Consider the following 21,643-nt stretch of genomic DNA (forward strand, 5'->3'; position numbering starts at 1 on the left):
TCACTTTTTTCCCCCCCGGAGACATCTAACAGCCTATTGTACAGAGCTACCGAGCTATGCGCCACACATATGCCCTGTCTTTCAAGCGTTGCGATTGCAGGAGGTGGCATCTGCGTGTGCACTGTGTGGCAGGAACAGCTGGTCAGACCCAGACTAAGGGGTGGCCATTAGCTCTCAGCGCACTGACCTCACAGGAGCACCTGGAAGAGACGGCCAGCAGGCAGAAAGGCTAACGTTTAATTGCACTGAAAATGCTAAAATGTCCCCGGTGGGGGAAATAGTTGCCCCGGTGAGATGAGAGGAGAAAAGGGGGTGTGTTGCAGTCTTGACAAGGGAAAAATGAGAGAGGACTGGAAAAAGCACTGATGTAATGACAGGTGTCAGGACAAAAGGCACAGTTAGCAATAGAGGCAGAGAGCTATATTGACTGGCAGATGACACACTAAAGTGATCAGCCGTTTGATGGAGTGCCAAACTCCGGGAATAACACGTTTTCAGTCAGAACAATCCCGACACAGCCTAAAAACAAGCTGTCTAACCCCTGCAGATTCTCTTGCTTGCAGCGCAGGTCCTCATGTAACTTATTCAAGACTCTACCAACCTGGCAATATTCATGTTGGCAGATATGTTAAATAAGTAATGATCCTACCGCTGCTGAGCATATTGACTTTTTTTCCTCTAGAAGCTTTTTCTTATGTCCTCAGGTCTGCGTGTTTTTTTTCTCCCTCTTTGTGATTTTAAGTAATAATTGATGCTTTTCTCCTCATAAATACTTTGCCGTGACTAAATCAATATCAATTACTTAAAGGTTTTCCTTTGATAGGACAGCGCAGGGCATTTCCAGGAAATATTCTCGCTAACATCTCGTAGATTAGAAAGCAAACAACCATCGTTTCACAATCATTGCAATAACTGCTCACGTTGTGTGTTATTCCTTTACAGTTCAGCTCTTTGGTTAAATATTGATAGATTACGCCGCTGAGATGGCTTTATGTAGATGTAAAGTAAGATAAAACAATAATAAGCCATCGCTGGAGCTTTCTTGTGACTCATGTTACAGAAAGGAGTAGAAAAAAGCAAACGACGAACTCATCATTCGAACTCTGTCGGTGCGCATGACCCTTATAAAACTGGCATTTACGAGCCTCTCCCAACAGTGTGCTGAAATATTGCTTTTATATTGTGCAAACTACAGTGAGATCTGTAGGGTCAACGTTCTTGTAAAAAATTCTGTGAAATAAGGCCAGGAAACAGATTTAAGACTCACTTTAACCTCTTGAGTGAGTCAGTGGAACGGTCAAACATGAATCCTTAAATGTGCAGCAGGCTGGAATATAACGTTTTAACAGACATCTCACTGTCAAACCTAAAGACTGGATATTAAATCTGAAGCATTCTTTGTAACGGCCAGCAGGAGGCGACAACTCTGGTTGCTACCATTATTAGCATGTAGCGTCCCTCTGTTTCTCAGACTCACATTCGTCATGTCCACTTTCAAAATACCAAAATATTCAGTGTTTATTTTTGATTTTCTTAGGTTAGATAACGTTAAGTTCTTGTAATATTATTTAGTTAGGGTTTAGTTGAGTTTTAGTCTAGGTTATGTTTCACTTATGTCTCCGTGTTTGTGTCTTTTCCTGTCTTCTGTGTTAGCCTGCCGTGTCCTCATTGTTTAACGTTTAGTTATGTCCCTGTGTTCTGTGTAGTTATTGTCTGCGTATTTCATGTTGTCAAGCTTGTGTTGTCATGTTTACATCTGTCCATGTTTCATGTTTTATTTTGAAAGTTTTGTGTTCCCATGTTCAGTGTGTTTAGTTTTGCTTCCCCTGTGGTGTCAGGTTCAGCTGTGTCAGCTGTGTTTCCCAGATGTTTCTTTTCCCCTCATTACCCTTCTGTGTATTTAAGTCCTCTGTCTTCGTCTGTTCAGGGTCAGGTCATCTGTTTGTCTTGCATCACGTCTCTCCAGGTTTCAGGTTGTTTGTCATGTGGTTTTTTTTTTTCACACGCCAGAGTTCCACTTCCACCTTTTAGATTCATCTTCATGGTCATTCTTTCTTGTCACAGTTTTCATAGTTAATCTTAGTTTGTTCCCAGTTTAGCTTTTAGTTTTATTTTATGTTCATGTATCTTTAGCCAAATAAATGGCTCGCCTTTGGTTATACTGAGTTTACTCTCCCGTGTCTGTTGGATCAGCTCCGCAAACATACTGGCTGCACAGCCGTGACACAGTGGGAGGTTTTGCAGTGTCTACAGTAAGCAATGAGCGATATCGCTGTCCACTCTCTGTTTTAAGTACTGGCCAATCAGACGAGCATAGACCACACCTCTTAATCTTTAAATTCAAGTATTTTCAGTCCCATTGCTACAGGCATATAAAATTAAGCTAGCTAGCTCACTGGATTGAAGTATAATACTGTAATGGGATGCCACTCACTGACTGGTCATAAAATATCTTCCGACTAGATATTCCGCAATCAAATGTGACGGGTATTATTGGAGAGTGGAAGCATTTAGGAACCACAGCAACTCATCCAGCAATGTAATGTCAGACCAGATAAAGTTACAGAGCAGGGTTAGTACCTCAGTAACTGCAGGCATCCAAACCTCATCTGGCATTAACATCAGCACAAAAGTTGTGTGCTGGGAGCGTCAATACAATTTAATTGAATTAGACTCTGAGCAGCTCTTGTACATGCAAACAGTACTTTTGGTTGTGCAGTGTATGCTCTGTGTTGTTTGTTGTTTCCTATACTGTACATTACACTTTTGATCTGGTTGGAAGTGGCAAAAATGCATAACTGGCCAAAGCAGGGGCTAGGTTTTCCAGTCCTGGAAGTGGGAAGGGAGCAGAAAAGTTTTTTGTTCAAAGGAATTAAACACATGTTACCTAGCTCATTTTTAATCAAGACTACATTAAGGAATCATTAGTATCAGTTCTGTTCTGAAAGGCAGTGATTGCATCAATACTGCCTATATGGTGCAGATGCGATCATTTGGCACGCTGAATACAGTAATGTACAGTTGTTCACATTCTTTACCGTGTTTTACAGTATCAATATAAATCAGTCTGCTCTTGTTGCATCAGTGAAAATCATTATATCCACCTTCAAAACTTTTCTTCTCCTTTTTAACAGCAGTGAACTTTTTAAACTACATAAATGTGTAATCAAACTGTTATTAGTACTATAAGTATTAATGAATACAACAGCTGAAAAGACCAGGAAGATTTTCTGAAACCTCTCATGTTCATATTTGTTCAAACTCTGCTGAGAACAAGTACCAAGAGGTCTGTTTTCGTAGCCACGTTTGAATTTTAACCTCGTGTACAATATTTATCATGTTTGCTTCTCGGGCGCTTCAATTCTGTGATTTTTGCACAGATCAAATAACTTGTCTCTCCTCTTTCCCCCAGTCCCATGAAAAAGCATGAATCCAGTATGCACAGAGGAGTTTGAGATTTAGAGTTGTTTTCGTAGTCTTGCCATGACTTTCCCTGTCTTCTCCCCTCACCTCCTCTGTACCGTAGATGCTTTTTGTCAGACTCTTGTCGACACCCTGGAGAGCACACCTGGTCTGCGCTACATTTGGAGCACCTTCAAGCCATTATTGCAGGGGAAAGTCCTCTACACACCTGATACACCTGCTGCTCGTCTCCTGGTGAAAGAAGTAGGTCTAGAGGGAAAAAGAAAGGTTTCTATATGTATGCTGACTTTTTGTGAACTTGAAAAGAATATATTGCTCTGGTCAGTTTAAGTTTGCAATGAAAGGTTCAAGCCACTATATCTATATTTATATATTCTTTTCTAAATTAAGAGTTAGCATGCAAATATATGTAAATCTTGCATACATAGGACCAGACTAATTACTGGTAGAAGGTGCCTGCAATCTGTCTATGAAAACAAAAAAGGAGGATGTCACGCATTAGTGCAGAGCTGGAAAATAAAACATTTAATCAGAGGGCTTGTTCATGCAATGCAATAAATATATATTGTTTTCAAAGACATGACATTTGTGCATGAGATTTGCATCGTTTTGATAGCTGCGTAACCAAAACAAACAACAGACATGCTGTGAGAATTTTGCATTGAAAATACATAACGAGCATGAGGAAAACCTGCCGACTTCACAGCGAGCGGCCCGGTGTTGGCGCAGGAGGCCCTCTTCACTCCAGACATAGTCGGGGTGTTTACAAGTGAATGTTCAGTGGTAAATAACCCCATTTACATTCAACACCGCGGGGGGGATGGCAGTGTTACAGTGTGATGAGTTCCCAGGGAGATTAGCTGAAAGTGCAGTTGTGGAGTGCTTTCATGTTTGTATTGGCGCAGCGAGTATGTTTTCGGTGAGAAGGTGAGACAAATGTGTAAAATTATAGATTATTGTTTTCTGTGTTTCAGGCAAATAGGACCTTTAACGCCTTGGCTATGTTAAGGGAGCTGGCTGACTCTTGGGATGAACTCGGACCGCGTGTTTGGGATTTTCTGCAAAATAGCTCACAAGTCAATACAATACGGGTGAGACTCTCGATGGTTGTTTATTTTATGTAATGTTGCACACATTACCATGGTTGGTTTGTACAGTATGTTAAACATGGTCAAAGTTTCTGAACTTTACATTGCTGGCTTTTTTGTTTTTTACTACTCTTGGATTTGTGACATCATAGAGCAGGGATGTCTCACTCATGTACACTGTGGGACGCATAGCATAGCATCTTTATTTATAACGCACTTTACATCCAACAATGTTGGCCAAAGTGCTACAAATATAAAGCAAAGAGAAAACAGTTCAAATTACATATAGAATATCTTAAAATTCAAAATAATATAATTAATAAGAAACTAATTAAGAGACATCAACAAGTCCTGCTGTTCTGAAAGCCAAGGTAAATAAATGTGTTTTAAGACGTGATTTAAAAACAGATAAGGAAGGTGCCTGTCTAACATGTGAAAGCAACTCATTCCACAATCTTGGTGCTGCCGCAGCAAACGCCCGATCCCCTCTGAGCTCACGATTTGTCCTGGGCACGCTCAGGAGGAGCTGGTCTGCCGACCTGAGGGACCGGGAAGGTATGTATGGATGAAGAAGCTCAGAGAGGTACAGAGGGGCAGCATTGGACAAACATTTAAAAACAAATAAAAGCAGCTTAAAATGGATCCTAAAACGCACGGGCAGCCAATGAAGTGCATATAAAAATGGGGCGATATGCTCGCATCTACGAGTGCCGGTTAAAAGACTGCAGTGGAAAAACAGAAGATCGACTCACCCCAAATAAAGAGAATTACAGTAATCCAGCCGAAGGGTTACAAAAGCATGGATTACTGTTTCAAATTGCTGTCGCACAAGAAACTGCTTAATACAGCCTACTTTGATCTTAAGTGGAGTGGATCATCTCCCCAACATAGCTCCACATAAAAAGTCACCAGCAAACTTGGTGATGAGATTTACTGAAAATAAAAAATTCTGAAAAATACAAAAAAATGCAAAACGACCTCCTTCACTCTCTTTTTGCAGTAGAGCTAAATGAAGAAAACAGTAAACATACATTAGTGTCTTTTATAATTACTGCGGTGTGTTTTTTTCTCTTTGAACGATGAGCCTTACATCTGCTGCAGGTGAGAATGTACATGCTGTGTACATCATTTATTCACACCTTCTGTTAAATGTGGAGAGTGAGAGAGGAAAGTAATTATGGATAAGTGCAGGATAATTTTCATCCTAGCAGAAAGGATTATCTATAGAAGTAAAGGACACGGACTTCTCTCTCTTCCACCCTCTCCTCTCCTCCCTCTATTTTGCCTCTCGCCGTATTTCCTTGACACTGACATTACTCCAGTGTCACTCCAAATGAGCTTATAGGCAGCTGGAGGGAAGCAGACATTGGGAGCTCCATATAGCTAGGGTATTCATTACCCTAGCCCTAACCTTTACACAAATGGACCAGCAATCCTCCTTTGTCTTCATTTTCTCCCCACCCAGCCCTCTCCCTTTCTCTCCCTCTGTCCACCTCTCGTTCCGAAGCCGGTGGCTTCCGAGGTTTGTCATCTTCAGAGGTCATTCAAGGTCACGGACAAGCTTTCGTTTGATGGACCAATTGCCGTCGCCACCACAACTACATCTGAGTTGGGTGATTTAGGGTGTTAAGATGAATAAAAGGAAATACCGAGCACAAGACAGCTTAGACATAAGAGTATTTGGGAATACTTTTTGCCTTTACATAGTTATAATCTGCAGGATTACAGTTCTGGTTGCTTCAGTGACACCTGTAGGTACTGGTTGAATAAGTGCTGTTTGATAGTGCATGTAAACATCAGCCCCTTTAACAGAGGCACAACAGAAAATCTTAAAGCCCATTCCTCTGAGCGAGGGCCACTTACTGTCACATTATGGATGTTACTCTTCCCGTACTCAATTATCCGCTTACAAATGTATTACAAGAGCATGCAGAGAACACAACGGCCACAAAGGGCAACTTTGACCTTCAGATGAAGGTCTTAGCTAACCTGGGTACTCATGTAAGATAAGATAAGATAAGATAAACCTTTATTAGTCCCACAGGTGGGAAATTTTCTTGGTCACGGCAGAAAGTGGACAGTGCAAAGTTGAGAGCAGCAAAAATTAAGAAAAAACAATAAAATATTCAGTAAAAGGACTAGATGTTATAATCCCTGACAAGGCATTGCTTTAAATGGAGAAAATCTTGAGGGATAATAATAATGGATTGCATTTATGTAGCGCTTTTCGAGACCCTCAAAGCGCTTTGCAATACCACTATTCATTCACTCTCACATTCACACACTGGTGGAGGCAAACTGCAGTTGTAGCCACAGCTGCCCTGGGGCAGACTGACAGAAGCGAGGCTGCCATGTTGCGCCATCGGCCCCTCTGGCCAACACCAGTAGGTGGTAGGTGAATTGTCTTGCCCAAGGACACAACGACCAAGACAGACAGAGCTGGGGATCGAAACGGCAACCTTCCAGTTACAAGATGAACTTCCCAACCCCCCTGAACCACAGTCGCCCAAAACCTAACCATGGCTGTTGGGATGGCTGTTATGAGGAAAGGCAGCCCAGAAACTTTACCAGCGGCACACATCGTTGTGTGCTTTAACTTTCAGTCTTTTACTTGAGCTAATCTGCCATTTTTTTCCTTGGTTAGGTTTGGGAATTGGATTCTGATCTAGATTATCATATTAAAATTTGGGACACATCGTCAGTAGTGGACCTTGGATTCATCGGGTGTTTCGGCCATTATCACTAGACACCCTCATCCAAGGAGGCCCTGCCAGGGTTGATCAGGCCCCGGAGTGTGTCACTGGTTTATGTTAAATTGTTATAAAATAAAATAAAATTTAACATGATATATTGAAAACTGTGGACGCTAGCCTGCTAACAAACAGACAGACAGACAAACAAACATACAGAATCTGGATTAAGTTCTCTCCATGGACCCGATATTTCACCTTATCTTTACAGTTCAATTCTTCACTTCATCACATGACCAACAAGGTTAAAGGGCACATCTGTGTGGTTTAAAATGCCACTGAACATTACGCACCGGACTACGTGTTTAAGCGCATGCAGCAGTAGGCGGATGAAGAGATGAACTACTGAACCGGATAAAAAGTTACGGTCAATTTGCCAGCATAACTCTCTCTTACTGCACTTTCAGAACGGCTCCGATTTTTTTTATTTCCTCAAAAGACAATTTTGATGGATCGTGTCCTTAACGTAGCCACCACGATGATAGATGTACTGATTTTTTTTAAAGGTCACACGCAGTGCAGAGATTACTTAATTTGACACTTTGTCCTTAGGTTAAGCAGAATATGATCAAAAGTGTTGACACTGAAATGCCACTGAGCACAGTGGGCAGAATATATCTGCACTGTAGAGGCCACTTTGTTCAATTGACGCGCAGCGCCCTTTGCTGACCAAAAGTCAGGCTCCGCATCGTCCACTTTGAAATGGTCACCACATTTAGCCGCAGCACGAGGGTCACATTTTAAAAAAGCTATATTAAATGGGTGATTTCATTGTGGGTTTGAAGTGAATTTTCCCCGTTCTTCTTATCAGTGTTTTAATTTTACTTTGATGTAAAACTGTCATTACAGGAACGGTGTCAGTTTAATACTTGGGTGTTAATATCAGAGCAACTGGAAAGCGAAGGAACGCTGTGTGAGAGAGGGAGGGGAGTGACTGTGGTGCTGTAACTTGAGGGCAAACACATGTAAACCAATAGATGGGAGTCAAATAGCCTTATTCTCAAAGGGTTATTTCATAAGAAGCTTAGAAATGGTTATTTCTCTAAACAAAACAAAATACATATTCATGTAACGTGCTGTATGTAAGTGGGCCATTACTGCTGCAGCAAGGTTCAGTTTTCCTCCGCTTCTCAGCGTATTATCTTTATGAATTGGGTGCGTGATTATGGAAATTGCGTCTTGATCTATGACCCGAGATGAATGTAAGTCACACACATGTTCCTTACCATGTTAGTGAAAGGGAATTGAAGGGGAGGACCTGCGCCTTTATCTCTTTCATGGTGTGTACACGCGGCCTTGTTTGTGCATTTCCAGGGAGGAGATTTGATTTGCATTTGTTCTCTCTGTGGGTCCTAATACATCTGTACCATGCAAATGCATTTTTTTTGTGCACGTACACACCCTGTGCTGTAAATGAGCTTCATGGCCATAGAGGAGAATAGCTGATGTGCATCTTAGAGCCGCAAGTACAACACTGCCATCTATCTTAATGCTGTTAATTAATTCTGCAGAAAAATGAATGTCAGCTCCAGCAAAGAGTAAAGCTGCCCCTCCCCCATCCTTTTTATCATCCCTTCTTTTTTTCTTTATTTCTCTTTTTTTTTAAGGCTTTTGATTCTCATAAATATTCATTTGCATTCATACCACATTAATTTGAAGCCTCTAACAGGTGGCCATTGTAACCAACTCATTTAAATGTTAGTTATTCCCTCAATAACGCGGATGAGAAACCCTAAATCCTAGAATATAAATAAACCCGTCTTCTTGCTTTCAAAATCAGGCTCTGCTGGTGAATCCTGTGTTTGCTGGAACCCTCAAGGCGCCTCTCAATGGCACAGGGTGGACACCTGAGCTGCTGGCCAACTTCCTGTACAACGGGCCTCCAGAAGATCGTCCACCCGGCATGCCACCCAGCGACTGGCGGAACGTCTACAACTCCACCTCGGAAATGCTGAAGCTTCTCTCCACTTTCTTGCGTGTATGTAATTTATCTGCTTGTGCTTTGTTGTAAATGCAAAACACCTCATAAATCCGGCTTCCACAGGGTTTCGCGACCTCTCCAGTGAAGTGAAAGATTTTCTAAGAGTGGGCTGTTCTTTGACATTTAAGTTTTTTTAAACATAATTCTCGCCCTTCCACCTCTATTCTTTCTTTGCCTTTCCTTTAGTTATTTTTGTTTATCTGATATTACCCGTGTGATTTCTTTGGCTGGAGTTGCTTTATAACCTTTGAAGTAGTCAAGCAAAATTGCTTTTTAGTAAAATCAGTGAGAGCTTTCTTTTTGGGTGGGTGGGGGTGGGGGGGGGGGGGTGGGGGGGTTGAAGAAAACAGCTCTTTTCTTGTGTATCCTTGCGCTGCTATTGTTCAAGCCAAAATCAAGACATCAGTTTTTTTGTTTTCTTCAAATCTTGCTCTCAAACTCAACTTTTGAGTCATTAGAAAACAGGCCTCTAGTGTTCATTAAACTTGAAGAACCTTGACTTAAAGAACTGTCAAATGCACAGCAAGGTCTACCACAGCATCCCTTCCCTGGTAATCATATAGCAATATTGCTATGGGCTAGTGAACCATCCAGAGTTAACATTCATCCTGTATATTGATTGTGCCACAGTTCAAAGCAAAATTGTTCTTTCTCCAAATTGCACGATCAAATATATGCACAAAGCCCAACCTCGCCCCACTCCTGCCCTCCCATATACACACACACGCACAATATCAATCCGAGCACAGGTAAAATGACAGCTTAGGTCCCTCAGGATTTGCCGTACACGGACAATAAAATTCCACTGTAATGCAATCTATTTTCTGCCCTAATGGAAATTGCATTGCTCAGAATGGATAAGGAGCACTTATCAGACAGCCTTTACTGCAGCGATCGCTTGTCTGGATGCGTACATGTTTAGGGAAATGACATATTTTTTAGGATTGGCATTGCAAAGACGCTAAAAGGTCATTAAGACAATGTAGTCGTGCATTTAGTTCCATACATGGTGGATGCTTTATGTACACAACAAGGGAACTGAACAGAAAATACTAATGGCTAACATTATTTAAACCTGATTTTCTTACTTTTCAGTCACTGGTCAACAAAACCAACTACAATCCTTTATTAGTGCAAATCGATAGCTTTAGCATACATGGGCAGGAGGAGGCTAACAAGTTTCCAATGTGCAGACACAGGACATTAGAGGAAAATTGTGTGTTCGCCAAATGAGTCATTTGTATCCTTGAAATGATTTCTTGGTGTGAGCCAATTACTTTCTAAAGATTAAAACCCAACAATTTGTGCTCATTTTCAAATTGGCATGGCTCCTCTCTCTGTGTTGCCACCACCAGCATTAACACTAAAGACTCAGGCTGCATCTTTCTTAATTTTTTTTTAAATAGAGGCAAATTAGAGCCTCAAATTGCATGTCATTTCTTTCATAAACCTGTTTAATCCAACAGTGCCGAGATTTATAAAACATTAAGACGGGAGAAACAAACCTATAAATAGCATAAAAGGTCATTATGAAAATGCGCTGCCATGTCTTCGTAACTCTGGGGACAGAACTTAATCGCTGGCTTTAGATGAAACTCCTCTGGTGCTTACTGGGAATGTTGTGCCGCACTAATCTTATTTAAACATTAAGGGCACTTGAGGATGACACGACTGTATGAGCTGTTATAACTTTTGAAGCCTCATTAACATGGGCAGATAAAGTTGATTTGTAGCAGCACAAATAGCTGATTAAACATAGATTGGAAAGGCTCCAAAGGACGTTTGTAAATGCAGAAGAATCAGGTTCACCGAGTACATCTGTATGAAAAACATTGTGCCTACAAATAGGTTTGAATAAAGACGCTGTTAAAAAAATAAATTGTTTGCTCAAATGATGTGTTGGGTAGCATGAGGCCGCTGTTACTAGGATTAGCTACAGCTTGTACAGCTTGTCCCTATATTTCATTTAGCACTTGTCCAAACTTTGGGCCCGTGGAGCTCTTCACTGCTCTAATATCCTCCAGTATGTGCTGAACAAATGGTGTTGTTTGTGATATTTCTTTCCTACCATAGTGGGATATACAATACAGATTCCTGAGGGGAGAGATGATAAAACTATTGCAGCATTGAGATGTGTGGACAGCTGTCAGGTGTGACTGCCTCCCAGGATGGCTAGCTCATTATCGTCTCGTGAAACAGGGGGACAAGGCTACCGAGCAAGGGAACGCTAGCAAGGGTGGATCTCATTTGCTTGTCTCTACTGAAACTCAAAACATTTCCCACCCCCTGGCATCTCCAGATAATTTGGAACTGCACTCTGTGTTGTTTAGTCACTAGCTGAATCATACTTTCTTTTCTAAATATCCATCTGCCTTTCTCCCAGTGAGCTCCTGCCTGCCTTTTGTGGCTGCTGAAAGACTGCAAAAACAGAATGGTTTACTGTAAATATAATAGGATGTTAGAAAAGTAAGACATTTGTGTGGGTCTGTGTTTGCTGACAGTGTTTGGATCTGGACAAGTTTGAGGCGGCCTCCACTGAAGGCCAACTGGTGAATAGAGCGCTGGATCTTTTGACAAACGGTACGTTCTGGGCCGGGATTGTCTTTGAAAACCTCCAGCTGAACTCCAGCCTCCCACCTCCTTATGTCAAGTACAAAATCCGCATGGATGTTGATGAAGTAGAAAGTACCAGGACAGTAAGGAGAAGGTATGTAACACTGTTATAAAAACCCGTTCTTTTTGCTGAATACCAAATGACTTTAACCTAATTTTATATTTTGTGTGCCATTTCTTCTGTCCCACATTTGATTGATGTCTCTGTTTGGTTCTTTGACAATACTAGACTAAAGAACTTGATGCCATATGTGTATATGTATATTAGGGGTGCAACGATACACAAAATTCATGGTTCGGTTCGATACTTTGGTGTCACGGTTCGATATTATTTCGATACAAAAAAATGTTCATGCTTTTTTAATTTGTCATTTATTAAAATTATAAATATATATTTTAACTCAAAAGTACAGTTTTTAAATTTAATGTTGCTGAAACAACAAAATAATAAAAAAAATAAATCTATCTGATTGAGAAATCACTCATCTTTGGAAAAGAGAGTTTATTACAGAGAAATGGCTCTTTCCAAAACAAAAGCTGTACTATACGCTTCTTCTGGGCTATATTCTCAGCAGCATATGAAACATATCAGGTCCCCGTAAGGAGAATCGTGTGCTAACGTCTGTCTAAATGACTCGGGTAAAGTTTGTAGCATGCGTGCTTGTTGTTTTTTGTCTTTGCACTAGGATGATGTCGGAGTAAACGTGCAGTCATATTCGTTGTGTTCCCACTAGTGCTGTCAGCGTTAATCTTGTTAAAATGACATTAACGACATAACGCGCAAATCTCCGTTAACAAGTTACCACGGCTCGCCCCGTGAGTGGGGCTGGACGGCGTCAATGCGTTAACAAGCTAACTGTGCTAACGCACTAGTTCCCACCAATTGAGCATTGTGTGGCACATCCGACACACTTTTACTTTTGTCCATGACGCACTTACCATCAGGGTCACGCTTCACATGAAAACCAAGATAGTTCCAAACGCCAGATCTGAATGAGGGTGGGGGAGGTTCAGTTTCGGTTAGTGTTGAGGCAGTAGCCATGTTGCAACAAGCTTAGCTTCTGTCTTGCTAGCTTGCGCTGCACTCAGTGGATCTGCGCTCAACAGTGCAGCCTAGGCGGAGTAGTCGAACGCAGATTCACTGAGCGCTCAACACAGACAGCATCGTCAGAAGAAAAGTTGATAAAATAAATAAAAATTTTTGTATTGTTCGATACATATGCGTACCGAACCGAAAGCACTGTATCGAACGGTTCAATATCGATACGAGTATTGTTGCACCCCTAATATATATATGTATATATTAGGGGTGCAACGATACACAAAATTCACGGTTCGGTTCGGTTCGATACTTTGGTGTCACGGTTCGATATTTTTTCGATACAAAAAAATGTTCATGCCTTTTTAATTTGTCATTTATTAAATTATAAATATATATTTTAACTCAAAAGTACAGTTTTTAAATTTAACCCTAACCCTTGTGCGTGTTTTTTATTTTGACAGCGAATGCGCACCTGCGGACCACTTATGTGCAGCCCTGGTTATTTAGCTCGTCATATTGCAGCCACAGAAATTCTTTTGTCCATGAAACCATAAAGCTGCACTTTCTTTTTGCCTTATAGTCTGATTTGTCATAACTTCTCCGTTTTGTGGTAAGCTTTTCTTTGGCTGTCACTTCTTCACCCTGACCTGGCTTATTTGGCTCAGCAGAACTAAAATATATATCTGTCTGTGAAGGTTCTCAATCATCCAGGTCATCGTAGTCAAATATAAATCCTGCTGCTTTTACACACGCACTCACATAAGCTCAGCGATTCTCTGCGCGATCAACCTCTCACATGTTTAAGCTGCGGGAGATTTCACTTGTCATGTTTGCATAGTAAGCTAACGATTAATAAGACGATGTCAGAGGAATTGGTGCGCAAATTATCATCACTCACAGATCAGTGCTGTCGCTCTCTATACACAGTTCACACGATTGCAAAGTGAAAGCAAAAAAACAAGCGCAAATTCAAACGCGATTTCAATATGTCACATATTGACAGTGGCTCACCGATGCCAATGACATAATTACCCAGCTACATTTCTGAAAGAATGCAAAAGCATTGACATATATTTTTATGCCCGACGGGCAGGGAAGAGATAGATTTTGGTAGCCCGACTGAAAAAATCGCTAGCCCCAGGACGTCAGGCTAGCGATATTGCAAGCCCTGTATCTGATTGAGGAATCACTCATCTTTGGAAAAGAGAGTTTATTACAGAGAAATGTAATAAACTCTCTTTTCTGGGCTATATTCTCAGCAGCATAAGGAGAATCATGTGCTAACAGCTGTCTAAATGACTCGGCTAAAGTTAGTAGCATGCTTGCTTTTTTTTGTCTGCTTCCACTTGTCTTTGCACTAGGATGATGTCGGCGTAAATGTGCAGTCATATTCGTTGTGTTCCCACTAGTGCTTTCAGGTTAATCTCGTTGAAATGACCTTAACGCCACAACACGGCAAATCTCCGTTAACGAGCTACCGCCGATCGCTCCGTGCATGGGGCTAGACGGCCAACACGTTAACGAGCTAACTGCGCTAACACACTAGTTCCCACCTATGTAATTGAGCATTGCATGGCACATCCAACATACTGTTTTACTTTAGTCCATGACTCGCTTACCTTCAGGGTCATACGTCACATGAAAACCAAAATAATTCCAAACGCCAGATCTGAATGAGAGTGGGGGAGGTGCCCTGCGCTCTTCCTTCTGACTATGCTGTCTGTGTTGAGCGCTCAGTGGATCTGCGCTCGACAGTGCAGCCTAGGCGGAGTAGTCGAACCCAGATTCACTGAGCGCTCAACACAGACAGCATAGTCAGAAGGAAAGTTGATAAAATAAATTACAAATGTTGTATTGTTCGATACATATGCGTACCGAACCGAAAGCACTGTATCGAACGGTTCAATATCGATACGAATATCGTTGCACCCCTAGTATATATATATATATGGGTAAATATTACGCTATAAAGCCAGAAGTTCAACAAAGCCAGGCTTTCTTTGCACTGGCTGGCTCAACAGAACTTTAAATCCCAGTAGGAGATAACAGTTGTCATGAGAGCAGTTATCAAGCCAAGCTCACACAATAAGTGGCGTTTTACATGTAAAACTTTTTTTCTGTGCAAAATGATCCCTATGAGTGTCACCTACTTCAATCGCAGACGTCATCAGATGATGATGATAAAATGGGGATAAAAATCTATAAACAACATGAAAAATGGAACAGTAAAATGCAACACTGTTGCAAATAAGATGAGATATTAATGCTCCAGAAAGTCATTAATCTCAGGATGTAGCGCACAGAGCAATAAAATAAACAGTTTAATTGTAGTTAATGCTGAGTGCTGCTCTTCTTGCTGCTGTTTATTTCTAATGCGATGGCTGCAGAGTTGAGCTCTGAAACTTTAAACTTCATACATTTAATCATTAGATGTTACTGTCCTATAGCCTAATAAAGGACATATAGAAATAGTTTGGTCAGCAGATCAAGGAAAAACAAATTTTATTGCCTGAGTTGCTACTCGGTGAGTTTTCTGAGCTTTAGTAGCTGCAATTCCAGTAGATTAAAACAGACTATCTTTAGCAGCTTGATACTCTCCATACTGCATCTATACATCAGTGCACAGTTTGCACTGCTGTAACTTCACAGCTGGGTTTCATTTATAATGTAAGGTAAAGCTTGAGAATTAGCACATATAAAACAAAAACTAAGCTGTCAATGAAAGAAGAAACAGATTTTTAACCAAAACTCTGAACATAACCTGCTCACTCCTACCCAGGTTATATGTTTAGCACAGGCTACCATAGTAATTTAGTGCAACAAGAGCCACTTTTATGACACAGAAAACTGACTTTAAGCTTCACCAAGTGTCACCATTAATGATCCCTTTTAAAGAACCTGCCTTTATTTTCTCCCCATTTCAAATCTGAATGCTAATCAAGCTTTCATTTAAAGCTATAAGGCTGTGATAGGCAGTCTCCAGCAGACGTTATGACCCATCGTAGCACAGATGTAAATGACCAAATTAATTATCATCCAGTTCTATTTAGTGTTTTAGTACATTACAATGAGCATACACAATACCGGGGCTCCGAACCATGTAAATGGAACCAGACCATAATTAGTGTTATTAATTATACCTTGTTTTCTCTGAAATTACAAAGCTTATGTAAAAGTGGCTGGTATATCTTCTCCTTAGACTCATGAGCAGAAAGCTGAAAATATTTGTCAGGTGTAAGTCTAGATATATAAAAAACAGTGGATCCTTGTCCTGTCAAGCAATCAGGTCTTTATAAATAAAGTTCCTGTTGCTCTATATAACCTCTAAAATAACTTATAATCTCGGGTAGTATTTCTGACCATTCTGGTTGTAGTTTACTTGCCCTTTGCTAAGACACATCATGGTCTGTCTTCTTTTAATAAGGTCATGGTCTCCCGGAGCCAGAGACAACCCCTATAACGACCTGCGCTATATATGGGGAGGCTTCGCCTACCTGCAGGATATGATTGACCATGGCATTATACGGGCGCACACCTCAAAAACCCAACCACTGGGAGTTTTTGCCCAGCAAATGCCGTATCCTTGCTATGTGGATGACGCGTGAGTACAAAAGCATTGTTTTTTCTTTTCTGTCAGCCTTGTAAATAGAGGAAGAGGGAAGAGAAATACAGCAACACAATGACTTTCCACTCTGTGCCACCACACAGTTCTCCTCAGTCTCTAAGCCTAGACCTATCAGATTCCCCCTTGGAAAGCTGTTTAGTTCTATTTGTGTAACTTGCCATTTATTTATTTTATGTGTTTCCCTTCTGCTGTCACAGATCACAGACGTAGGCTCTAAGACGGGGAGCACCCTTAATTGTGTCATTGTTAAAAGTAAATAGTGAAACTCTGAAATCTAAGAGTAAATGTAGTCATGAATTGATTTTCTGCAAGAGGGAGGAAACGAGTGAAACTTAGCGAGTGGAAAAGAGAGAGGCCAAACTATTGATTTTAGTCAAACCACAGGAAATTCCTGAATAGTTGGTGGATGCTGAATTATTTAAGCAACCACTTTGAATGCCTTCCTTTTTTGTACTTCCTTTTCAACAAAGTGAGCGTAGAGCAGCGCACGTGCAACACAGCTCCATTGCATGCAAGGATTGATAGCAGCCTTCCCTCTGTGTTCTTGATGTATTTATTGATATCGCTGGCTTCTATCGTGTTTGATCATCCACCCGGGGACACAAACGACGTGGTATCACACTCAATCTTCTACGCCCATAATTTCCTCCGAGTCCAGGAAAAAAAAATCTCCTATTCGCAAAACATTATAATCCCCATTAATAAAGGAAAAACCCAGCAATGCCACCAAGAGAAAAGATAATTACCAGTGAGATTTAAGACCAACAACACAATACCCACACTTTCAGTACACGCAAAGTTATTCTCGACCCATGGGCAAATGCATTTCCAGAAATTAGGAATCTAATTTTAAAGTATTATGTGGTTTGGGTAGCACAAGATTTTCAGTAAATCAACCTTCTGGGGGTTACAGGGAACATGAAAATGATGACTTCATATGTGGGCTGCAAAACTCTACAAGCCTGCTGTTGAACAGTTTTGAAGAATATTGCCCTGCGTGATGTATTTGTCTCGGAGAAATGAGAAACAAAACAAAACAGAGACATTTTGCTGATAGGTGATTTAGTGTAAACTACTAAACCCAGTGGAAACGTTCATTTAAAAGGTGTATTGTCATTTAAAGTTATCCATACTAAAGCATCACATTAGTAAGCATTAAGGTTCATGGTTAACGTGAGCTTTAGAAATGCATCTGTGTAGTGTAGTGGTAAGACTCCACACCTTTGAATCACAAGTTCGATTCCCACCCTGTATCCAGTAAGGGTCCTGGCCAGATCCGCATGCTAAAACCAAGCCCTGGAATGGTGCGTCTTTGTCTGGAGCTCTACATGTTGTCATAATTGTTCTGCAACGCATAGCATGAAAAAAATACATTATGTTGCAGAATTTAAAAACTAGTATGTGCCTGTACAAGGCTTTTGTTAATAGGGGGTCATTTTGGCCACAGGAGCTTAGTTACACTTTATGTACGTTAAAATCCCACGATGACAGTGCGTTTCATTTATAGCCAAACTTGAGCCTGACTTTACTTCAGTTGCTTTTCCACTTTAAACATCTTAAAAGTAGCATTATTTAATGAGGTTATCTTGCTAAACAAAGTGTTTGCTTTTGTAATAATAATCCAAAATACTGTGAAATAATCTTCTTTCAGTGGACAGAATTTCCCATGGACCTCCATACAGCCCTAACACGATTAGCATAGAGTATGTTTGTTATCACTGGAACTATGGCAAGCCCAGGCAAAAGAAGGAACCAAAAGACATCCCATACACTGTTCAACCCCCAGAATACAGCTTTGTTAGCACTAACCCTCCTAAACCGGTGCAGTGACCATTGTTGATTAGTCGCTCAACACCACCCTCAAACAAGAGGACAGCTACACACTGGATTTCACGTCATGAACTCGCATCATGAACAATAACAGTGAGGATCCAGCAGAACTGCAGAAATTTATAACACTGTAAATAAAACATTAGCGTCAGCACCTACAATCAGTCCTTGCACTATTTGCCCCTCCCCTTAGACTCCAACAGTACTTTTTTGCCCTTTGGAGCAGCTTATACCCTAAAGCTGTTCAAACTTTATAATTATCAAGCCGTGTAATGTGTTTCAGAGCTCCCATTGGCACAAACATAAAGTGGGTGGGACTAAAGGACACAATGAGCATGTTCGGATGCAGTTAATGGCTTCCATCTTTGATATACAGCATTCTTTTATGATACAGAACCCGACTTTTCACTGAAAACGACTCCGAGAACCACCAAGAATACAAAACCTGCAGATGGAAAATGACTCTACTTGTTTTTATCACTATAGTAACAACAGCTAGCAGATTTTATTTTTTAAGATTGCTGTTAATCCACGAAATCAGAGCCACAATTTCCCTCTGGTCAGCTTTTTGCTGTGATCTTAAATTAGACAGTCATGGTGCAGCTTATTGGTACACATTGGCCTCTTTGCTTCAGCGGACATCTTCCTTAAAAACAAAGGATTAATAATTACAGATGATAAAAAGGAGCCGTAAACCACAGCAGTACCCCCTCATTCACTCCACCATTTACTCTTTCCTCTGCAGAGACATTTGGGCATTTCTATGAATTATTAACACTCGAAAACTGCTTTTTCTGTTATAAATAATAGAGAGTGAAATCACACAAAGGCAGATGCGCTTAGACACGGAGAGGCATGATGGGGAGGAACTTTGCTTGTAATTGTTTTCATCGTGAACTGCGTGTTACCAGGCAGAAAGAAGGAAAGGACACTGCGCATTTAGATGGCTATTAGTTCTTATTTCTGATTTTAAAATGTTAAAATAGTCTTTGGATGAATCATGTCCTGTTCAGAAAGTAGTGCTCTCCACCTAGAAGGCATATGATGTGTTGTATAAATGCATGGCATAAAAAATACAGTTTTAAAGTATAATATGTTTTAGTATTTCGGTTTTTTTTTTCTTCACATTGGTGGTGATTTAGTTTGAGTATATGATATTAATACAACAGGAAATGTTATGACAACAGCCCAGGAAGCCGTTGCCAATGACATCCTTAGTTTCTGTCAGACCGTATCGTCATTTTTTTATTATCTTTGTAGGTCTGCTTTTAATCTCACGTAAACAATATTTCTACTCCGCTGATAAACTTCAGCTAAGAAGCCAGTATTATCTGCGCTGACCCCCAACCCTCATCATCAGACCTGCCTCGCAAATAATTTCCTTTTCGTGTCCCTCATTTCCTCCTAGCTTTTGGCAGCGGCGCGCGCTCAACGAGCTACGAGCAATCTGGACTCCTTCAGCCACAGCTGACCCTGTTGGCATTTTGAAATTGAGATAACTAAACTGCATTAGCTCCCACTGTCTTCATATTCACACTGTGTACAGGACTGCAATGACAGTGCAGGATAAAGCCTGACCCCTGCGGGCTCCGATAGCACATAAACAGACCGTTTATCAGCGGCCTCTGAGCCATTGCAGGCTCTTGAATCAGAGGCATGCCTTGTTTGGATCCTAAGGCTGTGCTCCCCATCAATAGGTCTTTCACATTCACATGGGTTTAATGTTAGATAATAGTGGCCGGCACTGAACGTGCCAAATATGCAAGGATGTGTTGGGGAATACGCTTTTGTCCATCTTCAGTGGCTAATTAACCCGACGTGTGCACCGTTACTACTGAGAGGGCCTGAAAAAGCCGAGCATAATTAGAACATCTGACGCTTGTAACAAGCAAAAATCTGCAATTGATGTTTTGTTTCATGTTTATAGTGTTTCTGTGCTGTGCAGCGACAAGCTGTATTAATGATATCAGAAAATATTCCCAGCATGACTCCCTGTACACTGAAAGAGCCTTTTGTCACCGCGGCTGAAAAGAAGCTTTTAATGCTGGATAGTGTAATTCCAGCTTCCCAAAAATCATTTCTCCCTGTTTACAGGGGATGGGGAACAGAAGGTGCATGTATTGATTTGGTGTCTAATACAAAATACAAAAAAATACATCTGACAGCAGGATACTGGGGAATTTTTTGTTGCAAAAACTCTGTGCAGTGTGCAGAAATTGACATACTGGTTAAAACTATACTCCAGTTCCAGATGACAGTTTTTCTTAATGGTTTAGATATACGGTTGGCCCAGCATCACACTCAAGCCCAGAGAAGGATGCTGCTTCAGCTGATCAATCTACTGTTCACTGAAGCCTCATTAGAAATGGTCTGAGTGGAAAAATTGCTGTGAAAAAGCAATTCTTAAGTAATGGAAACTGCCAAAATTATACAGCAAGTCTTATAGAGCAGCGGCCCCCACCCACCGGGCCACGGACCGGTACCGGTCTGTGAGTCGTTTGGTACTGGGCCGCGAGAGTTGAGGCTCGGGTGTGAAATTTATGGTTTTCAGGGTTTTTATTGTTTTTTGTCGTTATTTTGTTATTGTTTTTATCGTTTCCCTGGGTCTTTTCCCTTGTGTTATGACTAAATCTTCTCTTTTTTGATACCGGTACTGGTGTTATTTTGTTGTATTTATCCGCGACACATTAAAGGCCGGTCCGTGAAAATATTGTCAGACATAAATCAGTCCGTGGCGCAAAATGGTTGGGGAGCGCTGTTATAGACGGATGAATCTAAATGTGAAATTTTTGGTGTAAACTATCATCAGTATGTACAGAGGAGGTACAATAACAGTGAGAGTGTGAGGGCGTATGGTGGAGGCTCTCCCACAGCTTGGGGATCCATTCCAACCAGCCATGTTAAAAATCTTGTCAAAATTGATGTTATTATGAAAGAAGGAAAGGTCTGACGTATGGTGACCAATAAATTCTAAAAAGCATCAGATGATTCCCAACAGACACTAAAAGAAAACACAGTGGGACACCATCAGTCATGGATTGGCCTCCCCAGAGCCCGGACCTCAACTTTATTGAAGCAGAATAGGATCAAAGCCAAGATCTAAAGAAACGTTTTAAATGTCCTTAAAGAACTTAAAGAAATTAGATGCTACTAACAGAATTTAGGCCATGTCACCAAATATTGACTTTTAGGCTTATTAGAATTGTACAAACTCCTTTGCCTCATATACTGTATTTGTTTCAATAAATCCCTGCACCCATTCCTATTTTCCTAGAAAAATATAGAAAACGT

General features: G+C 40.9%; 1 protein-coding gene across 2 annotated transcripts in view; it reads left to right on the forward strand.

The window, feature by feature from the left end:
* LOC113018657 (ATP-binding cassette sub-family A member 1) overlaps positions 1–21,643 on the forward strand; it is a 183,481-nt gene that overhangs the window by 37,515 nt on the left and 124,323 nt on the right. For both annotated transcript variants that reach the window (XM_026161949.1, XM_026161950.1), the window contains 5 exons: positions 3,527–3,666; positions 4,398–4,514; positions 9,042–9,239; positions 11,744–11,949; positions 16,322–16,498. In XM_026161949.1, the coding sequence (XP_026017734.1) occupies positions 3,527–3,666; positions 4,398–4,514; positions 9,042–9,239; positions 11,744–11,949; positions 16,322–16,498 (838 nt within the window). The remainder of the gene's footprint in view (positions 1–3,526; positions 3,667–4,397; positions 4,515–9,041; positions 9,240–11,743; positions 11,950–16,321; positions 16,499–21,643) is intronic.

The sequence above is a fragment of the Astatotilapia calliptera genome, chromosome 3 (genome assembly GCF_900246225.1).
Source record: "Astatotilapia calliptera chromosome 3, fAstCal1.2, whole genome shotgun sequence".
In the NCBI taxonomy this organism is placed as follows: domain Eukaryota; kingdom Metazoa; phylum Chordata; class Actinopteri; order Cichliformes; family Cichlidae; genus Astatotilapia; species Astatotilapia calliptera.